Below are 13302 nucleotides of genomic sequence, written 5' to 3'. Positions count from 1 at the left end.
TTACCATCAGTTAAAAACTAAGTTAACAGAAAAGCTCCCAAGAGAAAGATGGCATGTGAAATATTTAACCCATTTTCCCACTGTTAAAACCTATATTAGTTTGAGTCATGTAACAGGATATTTGTATTTCCAAGGAATTGTTTGTGTGCCCAACAACCCACCCAATAAAAACAGATCAAGAGAGAAAAAAACTTCTTTAAGATTTTGGTAAGATCAATCAAAATACTACTTTATAACACTATCCATGACTAACATGCCTAATAGGCCTTCCAGAATAGGCACTAAGACCGCAGTTAACCACACTAGAGAAACCATCCAAATGCAATAATCAAAGAATTTTGTATTCAGAATAATGTTAAACTCGCACTAACTCAATGTCTGGGACAACTTGTTCACTTGTGCCAACATAATTCCTGAAAAGCATTTAAATCAAAGAACTTGTAAAAAGTATTGACTAAGACTCGGAACAAATTACTTAATACCTGAGATTCAATGCCCAAATTCTTCTGAGCATTGATTCTAAGAGCCAATCTCTTAGCAATTTCTAATTTCTCAGCATTTCCTGCAGTTGGAGCAGGTACACTAGATGTTCCAGGAGCAGCCATATCCTTCACTCTCTTCTTTGAATTAAACATGCTTTCAATCTGCTCATCAATCTAAACAAGAAAAAAAAAGGATTAGTAAAAATCAGATTAAAAATACCAATTTAGGTATACCTAATAAAGACTATTTCTACCAAAAGACTAGAATCAGACAGTTAAATTCGTGTTAATACAACCACACAGATCAATAGGAAAATAGACAAGCTATTCTTAAGGGTGAGACATTTCATTTTAAAAAATCAGTTGTCTATGGTGAAAATAGAAAATAGAGATACAACGCTGCATGAACCACTTAAAACAGACTCCTGAGTGGCCCAGAAAATACATCCCAGTTAAGCAAATGAGAAACATGTGCTGTCAAGATAAAGCAGCCAATATGATGCAGCTAGGTTGCTCTAGGGCTCAGGCCTTGAGGCCAAATTACATTGAAATGAAAGAGGCTGGAAGAAGGGCAATAACTCAGGCCAGTGGACAACTGACAAAACAGTCAATGATTTGCAGGGGGAATGATACAACATGTTCCTAATGCAGGGCTCCCAAAATTCTTCCCAACTCCTAAAATGCAACTGGATTTGCCTAAAAAACTGGGTAACAGACTCAGAACAGCAGGCTTTACTGTTTTATTCCTTTGAAGCAAGAAAGGAAAGAAATGAAGGTTGGTTTCTCCATCAAAGCAAGAGCAATGCAGAAAACCACAGCTCTCCAGGAGTTACATGAGTCCTACTGCCACTACGTAATCCTCAGGTTAGCCACATCTACCTTATAAACTATTTGCATTTCCTTTAAAGATGCCTTTTGCCCAAAAATGACTACTGACATTGCCAACTAAAGAAATGCAAATCTTTTCATACACTCAGATTAGGCTAATAAGGCTTTATCTTCCAAATCGCAAATGCAGAGAAAAGTTTGTTTCAGGGTTTAAATTAGTTAGGTTAATTTAGAAAGCCCTTTCACTGAAATAGAAATAGCTTAGATTTTTAAAATATTTGTGATCTAATAAGGGGTTTTAGTTATCAACTACTTTTAAACTTAACATTTAACTAAGCAGAACTGTTTTAAATTAAACGGCATATATAGCATTAAAATCTAAAACAAATGCATAAAATCAGGAATGGGAAATGTGTATGCTGCTAGTTGATAGGGGTAACTTTACTTTTGACTTTATTCACTTCAGTACTGTTCTAATTTTTACCAAAAATTATATATTATTTTAATAACCAGAGAAACAATCAACATTTCATTATGAGATTTGAAAAAATGTTCAGGTAACAAAAAAACTGAGGTGATTTAAAACAAGGCCACAAATTCTTTAAAACTCTTCCCTTCAAGAGGTGGAGCCCCTCCTTGAGTGTGGGCTGGACTTAGCGACTTGCTTCTAACAGATAAAGTGGAAGTGCCTGTGTGTGACTTCAGAGACCAGTCACAAAAGGCAGTAAGGCTTCTTCTGCTCTCTCTTCCAGATCACTGGCTCTGGGGAAAGCCAGCTGCCATGCTGTAAGGACTCGCAGGCAGACTAGGAAAGAAAGGAGGCATCCTGCCAACATCAAAGTGAGCAAGCCATCTTGGAAGAAGACGGTCCTGCATCAGTCAAGCCTTCAGATGACTGCAGCCTCATGCAACCTCACGAGACTCTAAGCCAGAACTACCTGGCTAAACTGCTCCTCATTTCCTGACCCTCAGAAACTGTGAGATAATAAATGTTTACTGTTTTAACCTACTACGTTTTGGATTGATTTGTTACACCATAACTGACAACTTACCGACAACTGAATTTTAAGCCAGTAAGGTATACTAGAAGGAAATGGCCTAGGGTTAATAGGAAACCTGGGTTCTGGTCCTGGCTGTGCTTAACAGCTAGTACGGTCATGGACCAAATACTTTTTTCCAGGTCCTCAATTTTCTCAAATGACAAGATCAGATTAAATTCAAGATCAATTAAATTTCCAAAATTGTGTTCTGAGCTAATTTTTAATAGGGTATATAAAAAAATCTTCTATAATCAAAGATTAAATATATGTGAGGATTTCTGGGTTAAACAAAGTCAAACAAGCTTCTCTAATTAAGAACTTTTCACATCCTTTGATATGCTAATACTAGTGGTATACATTAGGCAGATTTTCCAAATTTATTTTATAATGAAAACATCCTCTTCTAAAGCTGAAGCTCCTGGGGTTTTGGTTCCAAAGGATACTCTGTGAAACCCTAAACTAGCTGAGTCCTCAGGGTCCCTCTTTGCTGGGTCACAGATAATGCCATAAGCTAAGAATATGGGCTTTGAAGTAAGAATGAAATGGGTATAGGTCCCAGCTCTTCATCATAATAGCTATGTAAATATGAAAAGGTCATTACTTCTTTCTAAGCTTCAGTCTCGATTATAAAATGGAAATACTCTGAGTATCTACTTCATATGGTTATTGTGAGGAAGTAAATGAAATAATCCCTGTAAAGCATTTGGCACAGTGCATGGCAATTAGTAGCAATCAATAAATGTTGACTATTATTAATAAGGATGTTCTATAACAATTCAATTTCAAAAGATAAAAAACAATATGAGTATGAATGTTGTTAAAGATATGTGGAGCCAGGAATTCTCACATGCAACTATGGTGACCGCAAATTGGTATACTCATCTTGCTGGAGGACAATCTGACAATGTTTTAAGACAAATTAGATATACCCTTTGGCCTAGCAATTCCATTTATACGCTCATCCTCAAGACTTAATCTGATGAATGTGCTAAGTTTAAATGTACAAGGATGAGCAATGAAGTATAGTTTACTATGGAATATACTTTACTATTGGAATACACTTTACTATGAATTAAAGTATATTCCAAATGATAAATATATAAAAACAACCCATGTATTCAAAAATAAGGGTCCACGTCATTAAACTGTGGAAGATCCATGTAATAAAATATTATGTAGCCATCAAGAAAAATGTAAGAGTAACTTTACTAAGATGGGAAAATTTCAACATAAGACTGTTGTTGTAAAGGTTATAAAGCATTATGATCTCATTTTCATGAAAATACATAAATATGAGCATATATGAATATATATATACACATACACACAGACAAAGAAAAAGGTTGGGAAGGGTACACACCAAAAAGGTTTCCAGTAATTGGCTATCTCAACAAGCATATGGCAAGACCTCCAGTACAAAAGGAATAACTGCTTCAACTGGCGAGAATGAGGCTTAGAACAATACTTACGTCAACGGCAGCATCCTCATCATCTGAATCTTGTAGACCAAGAGCTGCTTTTTGTAACTTCTTCCTCTCATTAGCCAAAGCTTGTTCCGTTTCATCAAACTTGAATCCCTTACCAGAGAACCCACTACTCTTTTTAATTATTTTCCCTTCCTTTCAAGGAAAAACAAAATATAGTAAAAAACTTTAATGTTCACAAATTTACGGCAATTAAATATTTTTCACGGTGGTGTATGCCCATTTAACAAAAACACTTCATCTAGCATGACTACATAAAATACTAAGTTAAAGCAAAAGGGAGGATTTTTTCACTCCTTTTCCCCTCATGTCTAAAGAGATAAATGAAAATAATCCTATCAAGATTTATAAGCAGTAAATATTCAAGGTTTAGAACACAATGATGATTTACATAAAAATAACAGGAGCCAAAAAACTCACAGCTTTCTGTTGATCTTTGAAATCACTCCAAAGTTTCTCTAGATCAGGAGGCACGGCAGTCCCTGACAATTCAAGAGCTTTAATTATGTCACCAGCATAGCGAGCTTGATCTTCTGTGATAAAAGTATATGCATAACCCTAATGAACGATGAACAAGTGGAACTATTAGACATTAACAAGATAAAGCCTACTTAGATCACAAATAAGATAAAATGTGAACCACCTAACAAATCCTCTTAAGACTGACTTCATCACCAAAGAATTTTAAAGACCATAAAAAAAGTCCTACTAAATTCTTCAATGGTTCAAAGTGAAATATTTAAGTTTAATATTTAAAAATAAAATAAGTAAAACCATAAAATTTTTAATTTCTCTACGCATAAATAGAAATATATGTGATTTTACATAAATGCACAATTGTGTTATCATAGGTATTAACTTTCTTTAATATAGTATTTTATTTTTCCTTTTTTTGCTTTCATTCCCTTCCTCCACTACCTACTGTGCCATTCTACCCCAGCTAAACCGTATTAAATTCCTAGGATGTAGCTTTCCATATTTTTTTAAGACCAATAAAAGATATAAAAACATGTATGTGTGTCTGTGTATATATGTATGTATATATAATGTGTTTTTAAACGCAAAAAAGTAGTCAGCTACATCATCTCTCTGGGATTCTCTAAAGCCTAAGGCTTCACATGTCCCCAGTAGCTTTTTGATTCAGGCAAGAGAAAGACTGGAGTTGGAAGCAGAGGAACAGCAAATCACAATCAGAGTACCTTCTTCACAAAATACTCTGCCCCTACCAGTGTATAAATTTTAAAATATGGTTTAATATTTTGTTTCAGGAATCTTGGGAAAGTAACATAATTTCTATGTGCCTCAACTTTTCTCATCTATGTGCCTCAACTTTTCTCATCTATTGATTGGGGTAACATCCACCTCAAAGGGAAGTTGAGAGGATGACTTAGAACAGTGCCTGGCACTTAATAAGTACTCCATAAAAAAAACCTACTGCTATTAATATTATTATTGCTTCAGAATGCAGAAAAGTCCAGGGTTGGAATATCAAATATATTATCATCAATGCTTCCAAGAACAGAATATTCCGCTGCCTTCAAAAAGAGTAACTTAGGGCCGGCCCCGTGGCTCAGCGGTTAAGTGCGCGCGCTCTGCTGCTGGCGGCCCGGGTTCTGATCCCGGGTGCGCACCGACGCACTGCTTCTCCGGCCATGCTGAGGCCGCGTCCCACATACAGCAACTAGAAGGATGTGCAACTGTGACATACAACTATCTACTGGGGCTTTGGGGGAAAAATAAATAAATAAAATTATAAAAAAGGAAAAAAAAAGAGTAACTTAGACCTATATACTTACCAGAATACAGGTGAATCAAAAAGGCTAGTAATACAATTGTGTGTTGGGGAGGAAGGGAGAGGAAGGAACAGGGGTGATAGGTGTGGGTATGAATGTATTTTATGATCCCATATTTTTTTAAAAAGTAATGAAAGATCCCAAACTATATGCATGTGTATATATATAGGTATATAAAAATTTTTAGGCAGGAAAAAACAAACCTAAAAGGTTAACATAAACAGTTAACACTATCTGCCTAAAGAGAACAGCTAGGTATCTGATAATTTTAACAATACTCAGACACGTATATGTATATAAATGATGAACATCAACTATTCTCCATTCTCTGATGATTGAGGATTTTCAAAATGTCCCCATAACTCCTATTATCTACTCCTTAAAATCCTAAAGAAACACCTATATTTTAATATAATAGAAATCAACTTTAAAAAAACTTTTTTAAAAGTTGTTTTAGAAAAATTCTTTTTACTTTGTTGCCTGCTCTTCCAGTCCGTCCTGCTCGGTGCACATAATCCTCATAATGGTTAGGGCAGCTGTAATTTACTACAAGAATCAGATGTTTCACATCTAGACCTCGGGCAGCAACAGAGGTAGCCACGAGAAGTTTGCAGGTCCCATTCTTAAAGTCATTTATGATGCTATCTCTGTCATATTGATCAATGCCTGCAAGTAAATTAAAGAGAAGAGTTGTAAAACCACATGTTCAAATCAAGTTTTCCACTGCCTATGATACTCAGAAAAAGAAGTTAAACGTGGAGTAAAGAATAAATCCAACTTATATTGTCCAACAACTACGATACAGAAATAAAACACTAAGGAAATTTAAGGGCAAGATCAAAGGTTCCTGCTATTAACCTATATATGAATCTTCCAAATCTGCCCTTGTTTTGCCATCTTTCTTGTATATAAAGCTTATAATTACAGAAGCCCAATATCAGAATCACTACCCGTTTGAGGGACAAAATGAGAAAAGGCAGGTACATTCAGCCTATATTGATAGGATTCACATCTTTCTCCTTCTCCTGCAGGTTATAGAGCCTTGCTATTCAGTTTTGAACAAGGAACAGAAGCAGCATCCCATGGGAGCTTGTTAGAAATGCAGAATCTCAGATCCTACTCCAAACTACTAAATCAATTCTGCATTTTAATAAGATCCTTCGGTGATTACACATGCACACTAAAGTTTGAGGCATACTGGTAAATACCAAAATGTTTTATTACAAAATGCCCAGGTCATGGGGCCGGCCCTGTGGCTTAGCAGTTAAGTGCGCGTGCTCTGCTACTGGCGGCCCGGGTTCAGATCCCGGGCGCGACCGCTTCTCCGGCCATGCTGAGTCCATGATGGGGTACCCAGGAATCTCTAGTAATTAGAGACGGGCATGGGACAAATCTCAAACCTTGAAACTTATTTTTAAGCAGGAAATATTCTAGGATTTCACATAAAACCTGAGTTTAACATACACAGAATATTTAGTGTTTACATATTTATCAATATTAATCTATATTATTACCCAAAATTTTAAACGTACTTTTCAAAGACTGAATTAAAGAAAGTATTTGGATCTTATATCAAAGAAACTAGGATCCAACCCTGTACTCAAAAATCTCGTAAGAAAAATTAATGGAATCAATATCAACATAAATTAAGTTTATAACTAAAAGATATCAAAACTTTTACTTTAGAATGAGGCATCTTGACTATTAACCCAACGGCACGTTTTACTCCATGGAATTGAATATAATACACTAACTGAGCATATGGGATGGCTGCCCAGCAACCATTAACCTTCGTGTGTGTGTGTGTGTGTGTGTGCGCGTGTGTGTGTGCGTGTGTGTGTGTGTGTGTGTGTGTGTGTGTGTGTAAGATCAGCCCCGAGCTAACATCCATGTCAATCCTCCTCTTTTTTGCTGAGGAAGACCGGCCCTGAGCTAACATCTAGTGCCAATCCTCCTCCTTTTTTTTTTTTCCCCTTTTTCTCCCCAAAGCCCCAGTAGATAATTGTATGTTGTAGTTGCACATCCTGCTAGTTGCTGTATGTGGGACACTGCCTTAGCATGGCTGGACAAGCGGTGCGTTGGTGCGCACCCAGATCTAAACCCAGGCCGCCAGTAGCAGAGCACGCGCACTTAACCACTAAGCAACGGGGCCGGCCCACCCTCTTCCTTTTTAACCTAACCTCAATGTTCACATATCCACCGAACACAGGGTCACATATATCAAACTGGAGATGAGCCTAATTCTCAGTCTCAGGACATGAATCATGATTAGTGTAAATCAGCCCGACTCCAACCTTCTGGGCTCAGATTGCCTTTACACTCTTAAAATTATTAAGGATCAGACCCAGAGAGCTTTAGTTTACATGGGTCATCTCTATCCGTATTTAATGTATTAGAAACTAGAACTGATGGGCGGCCCCGTGGCTTAGCGCTTAAGTGCGCACGCTCCGCTACTGGCGGCCCGGGTTCGGAGCCCAGGCATGCACCAACGCACAGCTTCTCCAGTCATGGGGCAGCCGCGTCCCACATACAGCAACTAGAAGGATGTGCAACTACGACATACAACTATCTACTTGGGCTTTGGGGAAAAAAAGGAGGACTGGCAATAGATGTTAGCTCAGAGCCAGTCTTCCTCAGCAAAAAGAGGAGGATTAGCATGGATGTTAACTCAGGGCTGGTCTTCCTCACAAAAAAAAAAAAAAAAAGAGAGAAACTAGAACTGAGGATATTTTAAAATACTTATTAACTTGTTTAAAAATAGCAATAAAGCAATTGCATGTTAAAATTAAAAACATATTTTTACGAAAAATAACTTTTCCAAAACAATAAATTTATTAAGACACTTTACATTTTTGCAAATCTCTTTAATGTCTGGCTTAATAGAAGATAGTTGGAGTCTCATATCTTCTGCATTCAATCTGTTGCAATGTAACATGCCATGCAGCCTCTAGAAAACTATACTCAAGACCCATGAGAAAGTAAGAGTCAAAGAGGCAAGTAACAGGGTAGGGTTACTATGAAATGCTTCTGACCTCATGAACCCCCTGAAAGTCTCAGAGACCCTTAGGGGTCCTAGGACAACACTTTAAGAATCATTAGGCGTTCCCTTTGCCTATGAATGATTTAGGCATAAGCATGTGACGCAATTCTGACTAAAGAGATAAAAGAAATACAAACAGGGGGTTACAGGGAAAAAGTTCCTTACTTATATAAAAAACACATTTTGGGCTGGCCCCGTGGCTTGGTGGTTAGGCGTGCGTGCTCTGCTGCTGGCGGCCTAGGTTTGGATCCTGGGCGCGCACCAACGCACCACTTCTCCAGCCATGCTGAGGCCTCATCCCACATACAGCAACTAGGAGGATGTGCAGCTATGACATACAACTATCTACTGGGGCTTCGGGGGGAAAATAAATAAATAAATAATAAAAATCTTAAAAAAAAAAAAAACACACACACATTTCCATCAACATAGGAGAAGCTCTTATTGGACCAACCCTCCTGCAGATAACAACTATAAATTCTGGACAAAACATAAAGAACAACTACCTGAAGGCACCAGAGAGTGATTAAGAGCAGGCAGAAACTGGAAGGGAGTTGACACTTATAATTTTATTTATTTATTTATTTTTCCCCCAAAGCCCCAGTGGATAGTTGTATGTCATAGCTGCACATCCTTCTAGTTGCTGTATGTGGGACGCGGCCCCAGCATGGCCGGAGAAGCGGTGCGTCGGTGCGCACCTGGGATCCGAACCCGGGCCGCCAGTAGCAGAGCGCACGCACTTAACCACTAAGCCACGGGGCTGGCCCAGAGTTGACACTTAGAAGAATGTAATGGCACTGGTTGAGTTCACAGGATTTTATTTATTTATTTCGAACTTTTTGTTTGGAGGCAGACCCTGGGCAGCCCAGGTAGGGAAGTCAAAACTTAAATAGAAGCACAGTTTTACTAACAAGAAAAAACAGAAGAAAGAGTTCAGGACAAACTCAGGACCAGAAAATCACGGGATAAATCCAGGAAAGAACAACAGAGTGGGCACGCTCAACTGCACATAAAAACAACGCCCAAATTTCTGATCCCTAAACTACACGTGCACTGGGCAGAATTCGAGCAGCCTAGCAACAGCTAAAAGAAATTAATATAGATTTCAGATGCCGCCCATTACAACAAAGACTGTATTTAAAATGGGTCCAGCCAAGTTCAGCCCCTAATTAAAAAAAAAAATATATATATATATAAAAGAAAACATAACACAATTCAGACTCCACAATGTATGATTCACTCACAAAGGCCAGTATACAAACTAAAATTATTAGACATACAAAGAAACAGAAAATATAAAACAAAATCAAAAGAAAAGACAATCAACAGAAACTGACTTCAGATGACCAAGATGTTATCATTAATAGTCAAAGATTTTAAAGTAACTGTCACAACTGTGATCAAGGAAAAATTTTTTAAATGCTCATAATGAATGGCTAGGAAATCTAATTAAAGAAACAAGAAAATATGAAAGAGAATCAACTGGAAATTCTAGAACTAAAAAAATAATTGAATTTAAAAATTAACTAGATGGGCTTAATAGCAGATAAGAGATGGCAGAAAAAATCCTGAACTTGAAGACAAAGTCAAAGAAATGATCTAAGGGAAAAAAAGGTTGAAAAACAAACACTGAACAAAGCATCAGTGATATGTGAGATAGTATCAAAACGTTGAACATACACACAAGTGGAGCCCCCGGAAAAGAGAGACAATAGGGCAAGAAAACAAATGAAGAAATAACAACCAAGAATTTCACAAATTAGATGCAAGACATAAATTTACAGATTCTAGAAGTTCAGTGAACCCCAAGTAGAATACAAAGAAAACCATACCTAAATTCACCTACCATATGACTCAGCCATCCCATTCCTGCCTATCTAGCTTAGGGAAATAAAACTCATGTTCACACAAACACCTGTGCTTGATTATTTAATAGCAGCTCTATTCATAATTGTAAAAAACTGGAAACAACCCAAATATCCTTCAATAGATGAAGAGACATACAAAGAGTGGTATATCCACACAAATATTACTCAGCAATAAAAAGAAATGAACAATGCAACAACCTGAATGGATCTCAAAGTCATTATGCTGAATGAAAAAAGCCAATTGCACAGCATTAAGCCCTCATAAATCAATAATCACTCATATATTAAATCACAATCAATAAATGGATTGAATTCCCCAAAAGACACAAAGTGGCTGGGGCCGGCCCTGTGGCTTAGCAGTTGGGTGCACGCACTCCGCTGCTGGCAGCCTGGGTTCGGATCCCGGGCATGCACCGACACACCGCTTGTCCGGCCATGCTGAGGCAGCGTCCCACATACAGCAACTAGAAGGATGTGCAACTATGACATACAACTATCTACTGGGGCTTTGGGGAGAAAAAGGGAAAAAAAGGAGGAGGATTGGCAATAGATGTCAGCTCAGAACCGGTCTTCCTCAGCAAAAAGAGGAGGATTGGCATGGATGTTAGCTCAGGGCTCATCTTCCTCCCAAAAAAAAAAAAAAAGACACAAAGTGGCTGGATGGATTAAAAAACAAGACCCAACAATATGCTGCCTCCAGGAAACATATCTCAGCTCTAAAGACAAACACAGGCTCAGAATGAAGGGATGGAAGATGACACTCCAAGCTAATGGCAAACAAAAGAAAGTAGGTGTTGCCATACTTGTATCAGAAAAAGCAGACTTCAAGATAAAACAGGCAATGAGAGACAAAGAGGGGCAATATATAATGATAAAAGGGACACTCCACCAAGAAGAAATAACACTTATAAATATACACTTATAAATATATATGCACCCAACAGAGGAGCACCAAAATACATAAAGCAACTATTAACAAACCTCAAAGGAGATATTAACGACAACACAATAATAGTAGGGAACCTTAATATCCCACTTACATCAATGGATAGATCATCGAGACAGAAAGTCAACAAGGAAATACTGGAATTAAATGAAAAACAAGACCAGATGGACTTAATAGATATACATAGAACATTCAATCCCAAAACAGCAGAATACACATTGTTCTCAAGTGCACATGGAACATTCTCAAGGATAGACCATACGCTGGGAAACAAGGCAAGCCTCTATAAATTTAAGAAGATTGAAATCATAACAAGCATCTTTTCTGACCATAATGCTATGAAACTGGAAATCAACGACAAGAAAAGAACTGGAAAAGTGAAAAATATGTGGAGACTAAACAACACGCTAATGAACAACCAATGGATCATTGAAGAACTTAAAGGAGAAATCAAAAAATATCTGGAGACAAATGAAAATAAAAATACACCATACCAAACTCATGAGATGCAGCTAAAGCAGTCCTGAGAGGGAAACTCATAGCAATACAGGCCCACTTTAACAAACAAGAAAAATCTCAAATAAGCAACCTTAAAGTACATCTAACAGAATTAGAAAAAGAAGAACAAACAAAGCCCAAAGTCAGCAGAAGGAGGGAAATAAAAAAAAATTAGAGCAGAAATACATGAAATTGAAACCAAAAAAAACAGTAGAAATGATCAATGAAACTAAGAGCTGGTTCTTAGAGAAGATAAACAAAACTGACAAATCCTTAGCCAAACTCACTAAGAAAAAAAGAGAAAAGGCTCAAATAAATAAAATTAGAAATGAAAGAGGAGAAATTACAATGGATACCACAGAAATACAAAGGATTATAAGAGAATACTATGAAAAACTATATGCCAACAAATTGGATAGTCTAGAAGAAATGGATAAATTCTTAGACTCATATAACCTCCCAAAACTGAATCAAGAAGAAACAGAGAATCTGAATAGACCAATCACAAGTAAAGAGATTGAAACAGTAATTAAAAACCTCCCAAAAAATTAAAAGTCCAGGACCAGATGGCTTCTCTGGAGAATTCTACCAAACATTCAAAGAAGATTTAATACCTCTCCTTCTCAAACTATTCCAAAAAGTTGAAGAAGATGGAACAATTCCTAACACATTTTACGAGGCCCGTATCACCCTGATCCCAAAGCCAGACAAGGACAACACAAGGAAGGAAAATTACAGACCAATATCATTGATGAACACAGATGCAAAAATCCTCAACAAAATATTGGCAAACCAAATACAGCAATACATTAAAAGGATCATACACCATGATCAAGTGGGATTTATACCAGGGATGCAGGGATGGTTGAACATCTGCAAATCAATCAATGTGATACACCACATTAACAAAATGAGGTATAAAAACCACATGATAGGGCCGGCCCCGTGGCTTAGCAGTTAAGTGCACGCGCTCCGCTGCTGGCGGCCCGGGTTCGGATCCCGGGCGCGCACCGACGCACCGCTTCTCCGCCCATGCTGAGCCCGTGTCCCACAGACAGCAACTAGAAGGATGTGCAGCTATGACATACAACAAACCTACTGGGGCTTTGGGGGAAAAAATAAATAAATAAAAATTTAAAAAAATAAAAAAAATAAAAACCACATGATCATCTCAATAGACACAGAGAAAGCATTTGAAAAGATCCAACGTACATTTATGGTAAAAACTCTCAATAAAAATGGGTATAGAAGGAAATTACCTCAACATAACAAAGGCCATATATGACAAAACCACAGCCAACATCATACTCAGTGGGGAAAAAC

At 37.5% G+C, this 13302-nt stretch overlaps 1 protein-coding gene across 1 annotated transcript in view; it reads right to left on the bottom strand.

The window, feature by feature from the left end:
• Positions 1–13302, bottom strand: part of DDX46 (DEAD-box helicase 46) — a 69759-nt gene that overhangs the window by 11787 nt on the left and 44670 nt on the right. Inside the window, exons 16-19 of the mRNA XM_058540489.1 lie at positions 6100–6293; positions 4255–4392; positions 3820–3969; positions 483–656 (exon numbers count right to left, since the gene is read on the bottom strand). Coding sequence (XP_058396472.1) covers positions 483–656; positions 3820–3969; positions 4255–4392; positions 6100–6293 — 656 coding nt within the window. The remainder of the gene's footprint in view (positions 1–482; positions 657–3819; positions 3970–4254; positions 4393–6099; positions 6294–13302) is intronic.

The sequence above is a fragment of the Diceros bicornis genome, chromosome 1 (assembly GCF_020826845.1).
Source record: "Diceros bicornis minor isolate mBicDic1 chromosome 1, mDicBic1.mat.cur, whole genome shotgun sequence".
Lineage (NCBI taxonomy): Eukaryota > Metazoa > Chordata > Mammalia > Perissodactyla > Rhinocerotidae > Diceros > Diceros bicornis.
This window is presented reverse-complemented; position numbering and strand designations above follow the sequence as displayed.